This window comes from Notamacropus eugenii, chromosome 5 (genome assembly GCF_028372415.1).
Source record: "Notamacropus eugenii isolate mMacEug1 chromosome 5, mMacEug1.pri_v2, whole genome shotgun sequence".
NCBI classification, from domain to species: Eukaryota; Metazoa; Chordata; class Mammalia; order Diprotodontia; family Macropodidae; genus Notamacropus; species Notamacropus eugenii.
This window is the reverse complement of record NC_092876.1, coordinates 319,661,051-319,679,304: the sequence shown is the minus strand read 5'-3', so window position 1 is coordinate 319,679,304 and position 18,254 is coordinate 319,661,051. Positions and strand designations below refer to the sequence as shown.

Sequence of the window (18,254 nt, the reverse complement as noted above, 5' to 3'; positions counted from 1 at the left end):
TGGCCTGCCTGCCAGAGGGGGAGAAAGGCACCATTCCTTTGAGCTCTTTTGTGCCTAAAGCCTTGAGAAGACTCAATCCTGAGACCAAACCCTTAAGGATGATAACCTGCCCAGTCTCATTCTTCAATCATTAACATACTCACAGACTCTCATACCCTCCCCATCCCTGTGATTCTGAATCTCTAGCTGTCATTCAAATCTGTTCTCTGCTCCCCACTGTCTAATCCTTTATTCCTGTCTCTCTCAATTCAATCCTGCCAAGATGCCACTCTAAGACAAACCATTCCTTCTAATTTGCTCTCTGGACTCTGAGTCTCTGTCCAGAAATAATTGTTATTTTCTCTCACCCTGAGCCATCAAAGCCCAAACAATGACCAAATGAGACTTGGGCTGGGACCTATTATTGGCCAATCAGGGAAAGCCACAGTGATTTGGGTTTAAAGGTGTAGCCTAGTAATTCCATTTGAATCACAATGGACCTGGTTTTCCAGAGCTATATTTCAAGAAATCATAAATGAAAAACCATGAGACAAAAGAGCTGATTGATTGATTGTTTCAAAGAATCCCCTCACCTTCTCCAAGCGGTACTCTCCAAACCTGAATCCTCGGATAATCTGGTGATAAATGAGCTCTGTGCTGACAGGATCCTGCTTGAAGTCATGCCATGGAGTGAAGATTTCTTTTCTGAAGAAGAAACGCCAAGGGGACTGGCGTTCATTCTCACCCTTCTCCTTGGTCATCTGTTCACACTGGGAGATGGCATCCATCAAATGATCATGCCCTCCACCTAATGACCAGAACTGAGTAACAGAGAGTCTCACATGTGGGAGGGGCCTGTGATCCAGAAGCCAGTCTCACCCCTGCCCCATCCTCCCTAGCTCTTCTTACATAAATGTATCAACATAGGTCTATTCAAAACCAAATGTTGTAAGAGTTATAGAACTGCAGTGTCAGAGATCATCTAGTCTAACGCCCTCACTTTACAGATAAGAAAACTGAGGCTCAGAGAGGGGACATGTCAATACCTTTGAAAGGAAATTGTTATCTGGGTAAATGTGAAATTGATTGTATTGTAATAAGCTCAAAAAAGAAACCAAAAAATGAATCCATTCAGAAACACTGTGAAACATTCAGGTTTTGAAATTTTAATTTTGACAAGTTCTAAATGGTAGGACTAACTTTCTTTCATCAGGATTTTGCTTGGTCTGATCATTTAGAGTCAAATTACCTAATGCTATTGGTTTTGAATGGCCAGAGATGTCTCTCCCCACTTGGCCAAGGTCTGTCCCCCTAGTCAGAGGGAGGATAAACTGTCTGCAAATAGGTCGGTTTGCACACTGGGGTCGTGACACCCAAGCATACTGCCTAAAGATGAACTTGACCTAATATCTGTGATGTAAAGGTATAAAGGTGATTTAGTATGTGGGTATATGGATATATCTATGTGCATCTGTGTGTGTATGTGTGTGAGGGGCAACTGAGTGTGTGGAAATCTGAGTGTGAGGCTATGTGGGGCATATGGATATATGGTAGTATGAGGGCAGGTCTTTGGGTACCTCTGTGTGTTTGTGCATGTGTAAGTACAGGAATCTGTTTTAGAGAATGTGAATATTGATAGGTAGATAGGTGTCTGGATAGGAGAGTGACACTGTCTGCCCAGGAGTAGGCTTTGGATGTGGGATTTGTGGGTCCTTAGGTATATGATGACGAGGTACGTGATGTCTGAGTTTGAGTTATGGGGGCTGGGAATAGGTGTACAGGTGTGTATGAGTAAATCTAGATAATATATGAGGTCCCTTCTAACTCCTAGACTTTGTAGGTCTGTACTCAGAGTAAAGGGATGTTTGTGTGTGTGTGTGTGTGTGTGTGTGTGTGTGTGTGTGTGTGTGTGTGTGTGTGTGTAGAAATAAACATGTTACCTTGTCATATATAGCAACGTAAATGGAAAACCCAAAGAGATCCTTCAGGCGTAGTTTATCAGCTATATGCTGGCAGACTTCCCGGGAGGAAGAGGCAGAGTCAGCTGCAATTGTCAGGCTTTCCCCGTTCATCAGGGTAACGTTGACAGGAATACGAGCCTTGGATTTGACTGCCTGTAAGAAAGTCCCCAGAGAAGACTAGGTTTCAGGGCTCTTCTCTGTTTTCTTGAGTAGGGCTAAGACCAAAGCCCCACAGAATCCTTCTAGCATTTGCACATTTGTGCGTACTGTGAATACTTTTGCGAATCCCTCAGCAGGAAGGGATTTTAGTTTGCTCATAGGCTGCGCTGTCCTATCCACAGTGACCAGAGCTGGCCTCCTCCACTCACAATTGACTTCTCCTGCCCTCTCTGAGGAGGTGCACACCTCTGCACCCTCCATAACATCCTAGAAAGCAGGCACTCAGTGAATATTTGTTGAAGAAAGGAAAATAACCATAAATATAAATAAATAGATATGTCATATATTATATGTAATATATAAATGAATAAATATAAAAATAATATCACCTTACATTTGAAGAGCATATTATATTAATAAGGATTGCATTAATAAACATTATGTCTTCACAGATTCCTTAATGGGTATGAACAAAGGAAAAACTCTTCAGGATTTGATCCCCAAAGACATTTGGGGGTCCCCGAATGCATCATATATTTAGAGATATTTTCTGGTTTACACTTTCCAAAAGTAATAATAATGATTATTTTTATAGCTGACTTTTATATGGGGTTTGAAAGGAGAGTCAAAAGCTGATAGTTGGTACAGTAAACAGAGCACTGGACTTGGAGTCAGGAAGACCTGAATGCAAATTCAGCTTCAGGCCCTGACTCGTTGTGTGATCCCGGGTAAGTCATTTAACCTTGTCTACTTCAGTTTCCTCATCCGTAAAATGAGAACAATAATAGCACCAGGGGTTGTTGTGAGAACAAAATGAGCTGCTATTTGCAAACATTAGAATACTATAGGAACACTAGTTATAGTTATTATTTAAGGTTTGCAAAGTGCATTACATGTATGAGTTCATTTGACCCTCACAAGAACTCTGTGAAAGTAGGTGCCCTTATGTTCAGCATTTTATAGATGAGAGAAGTTAAGGCTTAGGGGAAGTCAAAAAAGTTTATCCAGGATCACACAGCCTGACAGGAGCAAGATCTGAATACACGTGCTTGGTTCTTTCCAATAATTTAAGCAATTTTCATGTTCTAATTCTTGACCTTCTCTTAATTTTTCAATTAATAAGCCATTATTTTAATTCCCTCTCAAATTAAAAAAAAAAAAAGAAAAAACCCATGTAACAAATACTCACAGTCAAAACAAATTTCCACTTTGGCCATGTCTAAAAATGTTGTGACATTTTGCGTCACCTTGCTTGCTTCCTCATTTGGTCCTTTTAATTAAAAAATTTTGCTAATGGCAACTTATTATGGTGGAGAGTGCTTCTTTGGTGGATCTCCAAATGACTATAATTCACCTAATTGATTCCTCAGAACAGCCACGCTGAAAAGTAGCAAGGGGCTCCAGTGTCCAAGCTCCCATCCAGTTGTCATTGTTCTAAACAAGGATAGTTTTATTCTTTGTACTTATATCCCCGGTATCTAGCCTGTTCCTGACCATGCAGCAGACACTGAATAGATATGTGATTGATAATCTGGGAGACAACCTACCTTAGGGAAACACCTTGACCTTTTGCCATCCTCCCCATCAACACCCCTGCGGGGTTTTGGGTAGGGGACACACCACTGGGAGAATAATGATTGTGGAAGATACACTATGAAGGATTCAGTACGAGAAGAGATCGTGTGGACAGACTCTTCCTCTCTTCCTTAACCTTGTTTTCATTACCTACTGATGGCTAGAAGGAGGCCTCTTTGGTAAGATGTGTAGTGGGGGGTGTCTTCTGGGATAGGTGCGAAATGCCTTTCATGGAGTCTTCACATGAAGACACTCTATCTTTCCCCTCATGTCCTCTGCCTGGAAATGCCATCTACAGCATTCTGCACATGTGCCAGGCCCCAGTTATCAAGTTATTCTTCTCTTCCAGCCCCCGGAACCCATCCCAGATAATGGTTCCTACCTGGAGCTCTAATGAGTTGGGAGGCTCAGTTCTCACTCCATTGGCATAGGTACGCCTCAGTTGCTCTGTACAGAAGGATCTGTAGCCTGATGGCCCTTTGCTAATGAAGTTTAGCAGGTACTGGAAGGATGAAGGATAGAGGACAGTGAAGGCAGGTAACAGCTAATGTGAAGCCAGCAGCTCCCCAAAGCAGCACCTAACATCTCCCAGCCCAAGTCAGAAACGTCACTGTGAGATTCCCAATTCTCGTACATTCTCAGTTGTTGTTTTTTCCTGAAGGGATGAGTGAGATGGCTAACTAATATGAAAATAATAATAGCTACCATTTATATAGCGCTTACTACGTGCCAGGCCCTGTGATAAGTGCTTTACAATTATCATCTTGTTTGATTCTCACAATAACCTTGGAAGATAAGTGCCGTTATTATCCCCATTTAACTGACTAGGAAACTGAGGCAAACAGAGGTTTAATGATTTGCCCAGAGTCACACAGCTACTAAATCTCTGAGTTTAGATTTTGAACTCAGGTCTTCCTGACTCAAGGCCTAGCTGGCCAAAAATTAGAAAAATTCCAAGTTACTTGTATTGGACATTTGTAAAGTGCTTAGAGGTAGCTAGATGGCTCAATGGATAGAGTGGTGGTCCTAGAGTAAGGAAGGACTGTAGCCTCAGATACTTACTAGCTGTGTGACCCTGGGTAAATCACCTAACCTCTGTTTCTCTTAATCCACTGGAGAAGAAACTGGCAAACCACTCCAGTATCTTTCCCAAGAAAATCCTATGAATAGTATTGACATGTTATGGTCCACAGGGACACAAAGAGTTGGCCACAACTGAATCACTAAACAACAGAAGAGCTTTGACATTTGTTATGTTGCTTTATCCTCACAAAAGTCCCATGAGGTAGTTAGCCCTGGGATTACTCTCCTATTTAGTTGAGGAATAACCTGAGGTTCAGAGAATTTGAATGCTTTGTCCAGTGTCACAGGAGAAGGCCCTGATGGGTCTAAGACTGTTAGTGACATCTCCTGATCCCTGGTCCAAAAAGCTTTCCAATACACAATGCTGTTTCTCATTTTTAGATTGTATGTGATTCTTTTGAGGGGAAAGAAGAGAGGAAAAGTAGTGGAAATAACTTCTTAATTATATTCTACAATATTAAAATGAATTTTCCCTGCTTTGGTCCTTTCCCTCCTCTCAAAGCCAGCCAAATGGCAGCCATTCCAAGTTATTCCCACCTGGGTCCAAGGCTGATTATAGCCTCCCCACAGGATTTAGGGAGTCCTGTCAGTCACAGGAGCATAGGATTTAAACTGTATATCATCTTAGAAAACAGCCATTGCAAGCCTCTCAAATTGTAGATAAGAGAACTGAGGCCCAAAGGGGAGACGTGATTTGTTCAGGATTGCACAAGTATACGGAACACAACAAAGACTTGAATGCAGGTCCTCTGGTCCCAAAGCCATCTTTCATCTCCACTAGACTGTGGTTCCAAGTAAGCCCAGAGTCTTGGCTCCCTAAGCCTCTTCCCCGCTTCCCAAGAGGCCAGGAAATCGTACCTTCGTAAACTTCTCTGAAGGGGGGAAAGCAGCCAAGGCAAAGACACAGTAGAATCCACCCTCTTGCAAAACTGTTCTTGTTGTAGTTCTCAGACAATTGCTTGCAGATTTGGCAGTAGATCTCATCTCTGTAAGGGTACACAAGCACGGGCATGGAGCTGGCCAAATGTTGGGTGAGGATATGGTGTCACAGCATGTTAAAGATCACCTGGTTCAGGCTCATTTACAGCCGAAGACATGGTGGCCCAATGGACTTGCCCAAAGAAACAGAATCACTTATTTTGGTGAGGGTAGAGACCTGAGAGGTCAGAATAGTGCTGTACACTCATTTCATAAATGAGGAAAGTGAATCCCAGACTGGGGTAGAAGCAAGTTGTCCAAGATCATTTAGAAAGTTAGTGGTAGAGATGATGGTTCTAAAAATGATCAGGTTAAGGAGGATGAGGAGGATGAAAGAAGAATGCTAAGAGATGAAGAATGAGGATAGAGATGGTCCCCAGCTAAGATTTGGGCCTGAAATCTTTGTTCTATCTGTCTTCTTTTAACATCCGTTCTCTGGCCCTCAACATTCATTCTCTCTCTCCCTCCCCCTCTCCCTCTCTCTCCCTCCCCCGCTCCCTCTCCCTCTCCCTCTCTCTCTCTCTCTCTCTCTCTCTCTCTCTCTCTCTCTCTCTCTCTCTCTCTCTCTCTCTCTGTCTCTCTCTCTCTTGCCTCCCAGAGCCCGAGCTGCCTGGACCCTCCCTTCACCATAGGGACCTCTTCAAAACTTATTCTCTTCAAGAAATGCACTGTGTTCTGAACTTTGGCTAATCCCTTCTCCCCAACAGAATTTGCTTATTCCAGATCTTAACCCTTCAGAGCATTATGTTCATTGAGGTGACAGCTAACTAATCTGGGCACACCATCTATACTTATTTATTCATGGTAGTTTAATTTCCCAAGGCCTCAGTTCCTTTAACTGTGAAATAAGGGGATTGGACTTAACGTCTCTGACCCTTCTGGCACAAATCTACAATAGAGATCTCTGAACTCAGCAAGGTCAAGAAATATGCAAGGGGTTGAACAAGTCTTTTGGCTCACCAAGAATTCAGAGCATCACAGCAACTTAAAGTCTAAGGAACTGTAGGGTTCATTTGAGCAATATTCCTACTCAGTGTGGGAATTTCTGCCAGATGGACAGTCAGCTTTCACAGAACAATCATAGTTAACTGGGGAGCTCACTGCTTTACAAGGCAACCTGTTTCACTGAGGCATAGTTCTTAACTATTAGAAAGTTCTTTCTTATTATTGAGGTGAAACCTGTCTCCCTGTACCTTCCACTTAATTCTACTTTCTGGAGCTACAAAAATGGGTCTAACAACATTCTGAGTATTACTTGTACTTTGGAAATATTTTTTATTAAATAGGAGCTCCTCACTCTGAGTTACAGTTGTACTTCCTGAAAGCTTTGTAAAGCAAATCAAACTTCTGTACTGTAAAAATTATTTCATAGAAATTAGTTATTTTAAGAGACTAAATGTGACTCTTTCCCTAAAGTGAAGAATCCTTCTGTGATAACCACCAGCTTGATTCGTCTGTTTTGGAGAACAACAGTAGCTTGCATTTATGTAGAACTCTAAGGCTGGCAAAGTGCCTTGCATGTGCTATTTAATTTCAGCCTCACCACAACCCTATATGGGAGGTGATTCAATCATCTCTATTTTATAATTGAGGAAATGCAGGCTGAGAGAGGAAGTAACTTGCCCAGCGCTTGAAGCAAGATTGAAATTCAGCCCTTCCTCACTCCAGTGCTCTATCTGCCACACCATCTAGCTACTTCAAAAAATAGGATTTTTTTCATACATCAGATTGTTTAAACCAAGTATAGACATTTTTGTTGTAAAAACATTTGTTGTAATGAAGTATGACCTATTTTTAAATATCAGGGAACAGGGGAAACTGCTCTGGTCTGAGTGTCCCAGCCTTCCAGGGCTACAGGAAGGTAGACAGGGGTATGCTGGTAAATGTTTAACGACCAACTCTCTGAAAACACATGTACCTACAACATATTTTGAAGCTTAATCTATATTATTACCATTTTCTCCATCACTCTCTTAAGTCTAGACAATAAAAACAATAAATCGAACTCTGATGTGTAGTTTGCTTATTTCTGAAGTTTAAATGTTCACTGAAAGTTTCACTGTCCACTCTCTCCGGCCGTACAAGCTGGCCTCCGGCTGAAGTTTAGGCATTGTTTTTGTTTGGCCTTTGTTCTCAAAGAGGACCATGACATCATGGAGGTGATACCATGAGTGGCAAGGGAATTGGATTGAAGTGAGGCAGAACTGTACAAAGTCACCAGCCTCACTTTCTCCTCTAGAGCCATCTGGGTCCAGAGGCAAGATATAGATCAAGAGTATTGAAGAGGGCCCCCATCAAGGTTAGGTAGAGAAAGGATGAAGAACTCGATAGAAGCTATTGGGTGGGAGGGGGCAGGAAGATGGTGTTAGAGCTGGCAATGGAGACGGCATCTGATAGAACTGAAGAGATAGAACTAAAGGTCACTGACCTGATGTTGGGCTGTTGGATGCCATTTCTGATGATGAAGTGTACCTTTTCCAAGTTGGACATAGGTCGTTCTGTGATAGGACTTTCTTCCTTGAAGGCCTCCTCTCCACTGCTTAGCTTTTTTGCCACCTAAAACCCAGGGTGAGAATAGGAAGCAGGAAAAAGGGGGAGACGCATGAGTGGAAGCCTCTCCTGGAGAATTCTCTCCCCAGAACAAAACTGCTGTGTCCAGAGAGACACGGGGATGAGGATTTTTGTTGTTGTTGCTTTGTTTTTCTATTGTGAAGGGAAATATGTCTGGGACTAAAGAGTAGTGGGGAGGTTGATCACTGTGTACATTTGGGGAAGCAGAGCAAATACACAAAATCCCAAGCTCCTGGGGTAACTAGGTATGTTTAAAAATCTGAGAGGCTTAGGCCTCTACACAGACTCCCCAAACCAATCTGATTCTCTCAGTTTCTAAGGTCAGCTTGGGACTTGTCTCTTTAAAATGAGGATTCTAGATAGGGATGGTCCTGCTTTCCCCTGCCTCAACTGGAAAGGTTCCTGAGCCAACCTGACATCCAGAATATAGTCCTTGAGTACGTGTGGACCCTACAATCTGGAACCCATCCTCCCTCTCTAACTTTATATTTCAGTGCTTCCTGACCTGTACCCATAGCTCCAACTATGTTTGTGGTTCATTATTCACTGTTACTGCCACTTATCTTTATATCACACTCTACCTCCTCCCCATACTCATTCTTTTCCCCTACTTTTTACTGATTCTTTCTTTCTTTCTTTCTTTTTTCCTTCCCTTTCTCCCTCTCTTCCTTCCTGCTCCCTTCTTTTGTTTCTTCCTCTTTTTTTTTCATTCCTCCGTTCCTCTTTTCCTTCCCTTTCTCCAACCTTCTCTCTAAAATCTTATGATTAGATCATAGAAATCTTGTAATTTCTGGAAGCTGAAAAAGTAGAAGGAACATTAGAGATCATCTAGTTCAACACTTTCTTTTTACAAATGAGAAAATTGAGAGTCAGAGAAGGGAAATGACTTGTTTGAGATAATATAGCTAATAAGGGAAGAGATTATTTTTTAAATAACATGACAGCACTTGAGGTAAAACTGGAAAAGAAATGAGAGGTGTGGAAGAAGGAATTGGAAAGGGAACGAACAGTTTGGTCCAAGAGGTACAAAACTTTGTCCAAACAAAAAACTCTAAAAATCAGAATGAACCAAATAGAAATCAATGACTCCATGAAGCAATAAGCAATATTAAAACAAAGTACAAACACTGAATATATAGAAGAAAATGTAAGGTATTACAGCAAGAACAGTTGATCTCAAAAACAGATCAAGGAGAAGAAAAGTTAAGAGCATTTGGACTATCTCAATGCAGTGACCAAAAACTGAGCCTAGATCTCATGTTTCAAGAAATCTTAAAACTCTCAGGAATATCATAGCTAAAATCCAGAGTTTTCAGTCAAATAAGAAGTACTGCAAACAGCCAGAAAGAAAGAATTCAAGTACCAAGGAGTCAGTCAGGATCACACACAATTTAGCAGTCACCATCATATAGGGACTGATATCTTGGAATGCAGTATTCCAGAAAGCAAAGGAAATGGACTTATAGCTAAGAATGACTTATCCAGCAAAACCGAGTATAATTCTGCAGAGAGAAAAAATAGACCCTTAATGAAATAGAGGACATCCAAGCAATCCTGATGAAAATAGCAAAGATGCAAAGTAACTTTGAAATTCAAACACAGGAGAGAAGAGAAAGATAAAAACATGAATGAACAATGATTAGGACTAAACATGGATAAACCACTTACATTCGAATATAGGAGATGATACATATGTTCCCTCCAATTCATATTGTCATTAAGGGTCATAGAGGTAGTACAATTAGACAAAGCCATGGAGTGGTTCTATTATGCATTATCTTAAGAAGAGAATGGAAAGAGAGGGGAAAAGGAATACATGGCGGGGGGAGGGAGAAGGGGAGGAATATTAGGGAAAATTATTTCACATGATCAGGGTATGGAAGCAGACATATATATAAACAAGGAGCATGGGATATGGGGGAGTGACTGACACTTGAATCTCACTCTCATCTAAATGGTTAAAGGAAGGAATAATACATATACACACAGAGTGTGGTAGAGAAACGTATTTTACTCAACAGAGAAGTAGGATGGAAAGGCGATAACGAAAATTAAATAGAAGATAAACTGAAGGATTAGTCCTAAGCAAGACAAACTCCAAGAATACATAAAAATATTTATAGCTCTTTCTGAGATGATAAAGAATGGAAATCTCAGGCAGTGCCCATAAATTGGGAAATGGATGAACAAATTACTGTATATAAATATGATGGAATACTATTGGACTGAATCAGTGTAATGACTAATCATAGTTACAGAGGACTATTGATGAAACATGCAATCCACCTCCTGATAAATAGGCAAAGTATTCAAAATCCTGAACGAAGCAAATTTTTTTTTGGACATGGCCAGTGTGAAAGTTTGTTTTGAGTTTTGATTGACCATACATATACATACATTTTGTTTTAGTTGTGTCAGGCTCTTTGGGACTTCATTTGGGGATTTCTTGGCAAAGATAATAAAGTAGTTTACCATTTCCTTTTCTAGCTCATCTTCCAGATGAGGAAACTGAGGCAAACCGGGTAAAGTGACTTACCTAGGGTCACACAGCTAGTGTCTAAGGCCAGATTTGAGCTCAGAAAGATGAGTCTTCCTGACTCCAAGGCCAGTACTCTATGCACTGTGTCACCTCGCTGTCCCTACACACACACACACACACACACACACACACACACACACATACACACACACACACACGTATATTTTATTAATACATGTATATATTTCATTTATACACGTGTATTCTATTTTTCAAGATGGGGAGAAGGTAAGAAGCCAGATTTTGGTTGATTAAAACAAAATATTAAAAAAAATAAGTGATTGGAGCACTTGTGGGGGGGGCAGAGCCAAGACGGCAGAGTAGAAAGATGCATACACTCTAGCACTTCCCCACAGCCCACAAAATACCTGTAAAAAATGACTCTCAACAAATTCTAGAGTAGCAGAAGCCACAGAATGACAGAGTGAAAGAGATTTCCAGCCAAAGGTAACCTGGAAGGCTGACAGGAAAGGTCTATCCCACAGGATGCTGAGCAGATTACAGCCTAGCCCTAGCCTCACTGCTCGGGGAGGAACAGGACCAGAGCGGGCCTCCAGGGCAGAATCCCCAGCAGGGAGGGTCCCAAGTCCATCAACCCACAAGCGCCAAAGAAAGCTTCAGAGGTCAGTGTCAGAGAGCTTTCCCACCTGGGCAAGAGGGGAGTGGGATCCCCCCAGAACTGGCCCCAGGTGGTGGCAGAGGCAGTGGCAGCAGCAGCAGTGGGCAGCAGGTGGCTACAGTGGCTGAGGAAGCAGCCTGAGTCCATTGTCCAAATGGCTCAGCTTAAAGTCTCTGCAGGAATTGAGCAGGGGATCTGAACTTCAGCCCTCAATGGTGGCTCTGCCCCCACCCAAAGCCCCTGAGGGAATTGAGAAGCTGATCTGAATCTCAGCCCTGACCAAGGTCCTGGGGGGAGGAGGAGCACAAGGACCCTCCTCTTGACAAAGGATTCAGAAGTGAAGTAACTGGCTGGGAAAATGCCCCAAAAAGGGGGGAAAAATAAGACCATAAAAGGTTACTTTCTTGGTGAACAGGTATCTCCCTCCATCCTTTCAGATGATGAAGAACAATGCATACTGTCAGAGAAAGTCAAGGCTTCTGTCTCCAGTACCTCCAAAATGAATATGAAATGGGCTCAGGCCATAGAAGAGCTTGAAAAGTGAGTCAGCAGCTTGCTAAAGGAGAACCAAAAAAATGCTGAGGAAAATAACACCTTTAAAAATAGGCTAACTCAATTGGCAAGAGAGGTCCAAAAAGCCAATAAGGAGAAGAAGGTTTTAAAAAGCAGAATTAGACAAATGGAAAAGGAGGTTCAAAAGCTCACATAATTCTTTAAAAATGAGAGTGGAGCTGAGGGAAGCTAATGACTTTATGATAAATCAAGAAATTACAAAACAAAACCAAAAGACTGAAAAAATAGAAGATAATGTGAAATATCTCATTGGAAAAACAACTTATCTGGAAAATAGATCCAGGAGAGATAATTTAAAAATAAGTGGTTGGACTAGAATACAAACCTAGATCATTGAATTCCAAAGCTCTGTCCATTCAACCAAGCTACTCTCATAATTATAAATTATTATTAAAATCCTATCCCTTGTGGGCTATTATTTATCACTTATTAATACTGTTGAATTCTAAGTTTATGTGGCTAAAATTTTGTCTAACTCAAGAAGTTTACTATAGAGGTCATGCTGACCTCAGAGATACTCCAGGGAGGCTAAATGATTGTAAACAATGCCTAGATCCTACCCAGTGCCAATCTTGGGTCCACACAAAGCTTGTGTTTTGGGTTCCCCAAAATAGACTGACTTTATATGCTGATATATATCTCAAAATATCCTTCTTTTGGAGACTACCTACTGCCTATGTGAGGCCAATTAGGCAGGCGAATGTCCTTATAACTTGTCTAACTTATTTATAATGTAAACTCACAAAGACTTGATGAGGAAGCCTCCTATCTCTCTCTCTCTCCTTCTCTCTCTCTCTCTCTCTCTCTCTCTCTCTCTCTCCAAATGCCCCAATATATTTCTATCTAAAATTATTTCAGATTTTGGGGTTTGTTCTTGTGAACAACACCATGCTCCAAGCCCAGATCAAATCTAATACTTCCATGAAGCCTTCCTTGAAAACAAATGAGACAATGCATCCAAAACAAATTTTTATCCACAAAGCATTATGTACATATGAGTTTTTGTTATTACCCCAGACATAGTAATCTCTTTTCTCTGAGCTCTTTTAACCTTTCCTTGATCCCCCATTAGGCATCTATCATGTAATGCTTGACATTGTTCTTCAATTGTACACAATAGTCTTGTTTTCTCTACAAAAATCTAAACACCTTGAGAGTAGGGATTGTGTTTTACATTTCTCTGCAGCCCTTTCAGTGCTCAGCTCAGACCTGGACACACAGTAAGGATTCAATAAATATTTATTGAATGAAACAGAATATCCCTTCCAAGGTTCCCAGTGAATTTTCCACAAAGTCTAATATTATTTTTGTGGATCTCATCTTTTCATCTCCTTAATCTATATGACTTTTGTCCATGTTTGCCTAATTTTTTTTTCCTATTCTGTCTCACATATTGTTTTATCCCCATTCTCTGGTCCTTTCTTTGAAAAGTTTGGTGGTGAAGACCTATTACTCAGAAGATATAATTGGATTCTTTCTTTTTTGGGGTTCAGGAAAAGGGAGGAAATGAGTAAAGAAGGGTATAACAACATACAAAATAATGTGAATTTAATTCAAAGCATCTGGAAATTATTCTATACCTTTCTTCATGAAACAGAAGCATCCCTATCTTACAGATGAGAAAACTGAGGCCCAGAGAAATGAAGTGAATTACCCCAAATCATACAGCAGATCGATGAGCAAACCAGAATCAGAATGCAAGTGTACTTTCATTCTCTTTCCACTACACCAGCACTCCCCACTAGTGCATCAGGGAGGACATCTCTGGACAGCAAGGAAGCCACGGAAAGGAGAACAGCCCTTACCTCTCCTGTCAGTCTGGATGAACGCTTCAGTGTCATGGTGGAAAAGTCTCCATTCTTTTTCCTCCAAGTAGAATTCTGAATAAGAGAAAAAAGAAAGAAACCCAAGGGTGAAAGAGGTATATAGGTTTGGGAGGGGAAAAGATAATGGCGGAAGAGAAATGAAATCCCTGATTGTGAGAAAGGAACCAGTGAGGCAATCCTAGAGTATGTGAAGCTTATTGGATAATATAAAGTTAAAAAAAAAAAACCAACCCACAACCAGTCTCTGCTCTAGTAGCTATTTAGTTCAGTGGTTAGAACATTGCATCAGTCACGTCAAAGTCTCAGGTTTGATCAATTTAGTTTTTCTCTCTTTCACTGCTACAGATTGCATCTCCTAACTTGTAGTCTTTACATCTCTTAAAATCCGAAGCAAAAGTCATTTCTCCCAGAAAGCCTTTCGGATGTCATTCTCCCTCACTCCCAGCAATAACCAGTTCCCCTTAGACCTATAGACTTCATGTAGAACTGGTTTTTTTAAGTCTTATAATGTGATGTATATTACAGTATCAGTTCTCATTCTTAAACCCTGAGAGGGCAAGGTCCATGACTTTTTCAAACTCTGTATTTCTCACACCTATCACCTTGTTAAGCAGATAGGGGGGCATTTGGTGTGTTTTTGTGTATTGTATGGCATAGTAAGGTATGGTAAATTATGGCATGGTATGGCACAGTATGGTATGGTACTTTATTGCAAATACTAGTCTGGTCACAGACTGATTTCTTAGCACATCTTCAAACAGATACATACAGATCTACACACACGTGTGTGTGCATGTACCCACATACCCACACATATATGTCTGTGTATATGTATATATGTGTGCGTGCATGTATACATGTGTATATGTGTGTACATGTGTGTGTATATATGTGTATGTGTGTGTATATGTATATACACACATATATACATATACACACACATATAGATAGACATATATCACAGTTACAAACTGGTTTCCTAACAATGACCAGTCATCTCAAAAATATTTACTGGTGCTCACAAAGGTTAAAGAGATGAGAGAGCGCAATCATCTTCACCTGCTGTAGGCTCTCCACTCCATCTCCCATCATGACCCAGCACAAATTCAACATTTGTGCTAATAGTCCATTAAGTATTAAAGTTAAGAGTTCTTCACCACTAATTATCCTCACTTCCACTTCCACGGCTGTATGGACCCCATGCTCAAGACCTTGAGCTCAGAACTCTCTTCAGTATGATTACAACTGCCCCACCTTCCATTTATTCCTTTCCCTCCCACCTACTAGACCTCTTGCATATACTCATTGTGACCTCTAACCCCTTGATGCCTCCCTATCCTTTCAGGGCATCAATCATATTCTGGACATAGAGGATGTCCTAAGTAAGGAGATTCAGGAGACCTTAGTTTGGGTCAGTAGGGACTAAGAGCTTCTGAATTTCCTCTTCTCTCTCAAATTCCTAAATCAGAGCTGCTTGTGTTGGTGTCTCTTTGATGGAGTATGACCCAGTTTTTAAGGCCAAAATAAGAACACAATGAATGTCAGTACCCTTCAAAGTCTACTTTGTACTGATGATCATATGACTCAAGCCCAGGAGTCAGGACTTCTTCTGGCTTTTCTCTCATCTACTCTACAGGAGAATGAGCACTACAAATCAGATCCTCATCAATGAGAATCAGTACTTCTATTGAGTCATCCACACACTCTTTGTACCCCTAATCAGCAAGCATACACATTGGTCACCACCAGGGTTAGGAAGCCAGTCTGTGGTCATTTGGTGGCTGGGATTGGGAATTAATTATAGCTAGAGTTAAAAGGTCAGTTGATGATCAGTCAGGGACCAGCTGATGGCTACAGAATAGTTTTTCCTTTGTACAAATTAATTGGAATGCATGGAAATCAGGGAACTGTGCAAGAATTTTGGGCTGATGGAGTGCCAGAAACAGTTAAGGGGCATAAAAAATGTAAACAATTAGAAGGAAGACTTCTGGTCAGGACTATAGCATCCTCTGATGAGTCAGTGACCTAAAATACAGGCTATGCCAAAAGCTATTAGAGTTTAAATCTGCACTAAGACTTTTGGGACACCCTGTATATGGTTATAGACCTAACGGGGAATGATCTCAACTTGGCTACCTATTTACTATCTGTTTGACTTTAGGCAATTCACTTGGACTTTACAGATCTTAGTTTCCTCATCTGTAATAATATTGGCTAACATTTATATAAAGCTAATTATGTACCAGACACTAATCTAAGCATTTTACAAATATTAATCTCATTTCATCATCATACCAACTCTGTGGAGTAGGTGCTATTATTATCCCTATTTTACAGATGAAGAAACTGAGGCAAATGAAAGTTAAGTGACTTGCTCAGGGTCACAAAGCTTGTAAGTGTCTAAGGTCTTTCTGACTCCAGGTCCAGGGCTCTATCCACCCCACTCCTTAGCTGCCCCATCTGTAAAAAGAGTGAATTGTACTCAGTGTCCTCTGAGGTCCCTTTCTTCTCTAAATCTATAATCTTATGTTCCATGGCATGTGCTCTAACCATTGGGCAACCAGTCATGACTAATTTGGCCACTGCTTTCCTTTTAGAAACATAGCAGAGTCAGTGCAGAGCATTCTTAATAATAACCCGTTGCATTCGAATAAATCATTTATACTTTATTCCTTGGTCATCAGGGATTGAGGTTCAGTGGGATGAGGGTGATCAGAGGTACCAGTTTCCTGACTTTAGTGAGTGTGGGCCCAGCTTCCTCCTTCCTCACCTTCTCTGTTTTGCTGTCTGTCAAAAAGCGGGCATTGTTCTTCTTACCCAGACTGTCTCGGATTTGTCTTGTTACCAATGTGCCCTGGGGATTGCTGCTCTTGGCAAACAACTGTGGCTCAGGGAATTCACCCATAAATCGCAGGATAATCTTCCATATAACTAGAGCAATCTAGGGAAGAGGAGACACAGAGAAACAGAAACAAGAATGATTCATCTTGGATGGGGGACCCTCTTTGTGAACAGATCCTTTCTACCTCTAGGATGTGTACACATACACAGATAGACTCATGCACAAATATCCACATAGGCATACAGGTAGCCACCCAACACATGTAAAGAGACAATCAGTTCAATTCAACAAACATTTATTAAATACCTACTATGTGCCAGGCACTATGCCTCCCCCACCATGCTATAGTCACACATATAGACACATAGTTTTGGGGTAGTTAGAACCCAGAGAACTTCTTTTGACTCCTGTTTCTACCATCTCATTCTCTGGGGGTTGGTCAGGAACTGGGATCATTAAGGGAATGGGATACCTATTTATGATGTTCTTTTCCATTTCCCATTTCTTTCCACCACCCACCAAGGCAGTATCTGGGCCTGATTTGGAGTTCTAATAAATTAGCATGAAGGAGACTGTACTACCCTACTCCTCAACAGAAGTCTCAGAAATAGATAAAGTTTGTTGTTGTTAGCACTGTCAGAGACTGGATCCAGGGCTGTAGGGACCACAGGGCTGTATCTTATAACATTTTCTCTCTCTTTGTCCTCATTTCTTTCTTTGACCCTAAGAACCAGTGCTCTTCCTCTGTATGGGGAAGGAGAGAGTGTGGCCTCAGCTACTCTGAGGAAGAAGTCTGGAAACAAGGTACCTGGAAGTCTTCATCCTCTTCATGGTAGAGCAATGGGTGGTGGAGGGGCCGGCGAATGTGCGTGTGGGTAGCAGCCTTCTGGAAGTAGGTAGCAGCAAATTTGGGGAAAGTATACTCATCCAGGTCATCCATGTCTTCCTCAGGCTCCACTGACATAGGGATGGTGTCTAAGTCTACCTCAGTCAGCTTCTGAGTAGTTGTTTCCAGATCCTGGTGGGGACAGTCAGAGAAAGTAACACAGATAAACAGGCAGCTTCAAAGTCAGGCTGACAATCAGACTATCATTCAAGAAGGAGGGACTGAGAAACTACTGTGGGCATCCCTTATGGAATTCTCCTTTCCTGTATCTCCATTCTACCTGACTCTGAGAACTACTCTCCCTCACTTCCCTCAGTCTTCTCTTCAATCTCCCTACATCATTCGTCTTTGTTGAACAAATGATCTAGGATAGACAGGAGAGGTCTAAATTTTTCTTATCCTGCCTGCAACATACTCTTCAAATGAATTATTCACACATTTTGTTGCTCTCTGGATTCACATTCTTCCCTTTTTTTCTTGCTTCTCCCCTAATCTCTTAATAGCACTTAGTGTTAATAGCTGTAATAGTCCGAATAGCACTTCCACAATGTCTCCTTCTTCCCTTTGCTATTTAATACTTTATACTGGTCTTTAGTTTTGTGTGTGTGTGTGTGTGTGTGTGTGTGTGTGTGTGTGTGTGTGTGTGTGTGTGTATGTGTTTTA

The 18,254-nt window shown here is 41.2% G+C and overlaps 1 protein-coding gene across 1 annotated transcript in view; it reads right to left on the bottom strand.

Moving 5' to 3' along the window:
- MYO7B (myosin VIIB) overlaps positions 1 to 18,254 on the bottom strand; it is a 177,891-nt gene that overhangs the window by 39,195 nt on the left and 120,442 nt on the right. The window contains 9 exon segments of the mRNA XM_072615741.1: positions 573 to 800; positions 1,920 to 2,093; positions 4,057 to 4,176; positions 5,616 to 5,642; positions 5,644 to 5,743; positions 8,164 to 8,291; positions 13,843 to 13,917; positions 16,634 to 16,804; positions 17,514 to 17,723. Of these exon segments, the coding sequence (XP_072471842.1) occupies positions 573 to 800; positions 1,920 to 2,093; positions 4,057 to 4,176; positions 5,616 to 5,642; positions 5,644 to 5,743; positions 8,164 to 8,291; positions 13,843 to 13,917; positions 16,634 to 16,804; positions 17,514 to 17,723 (1,233 nt within the window).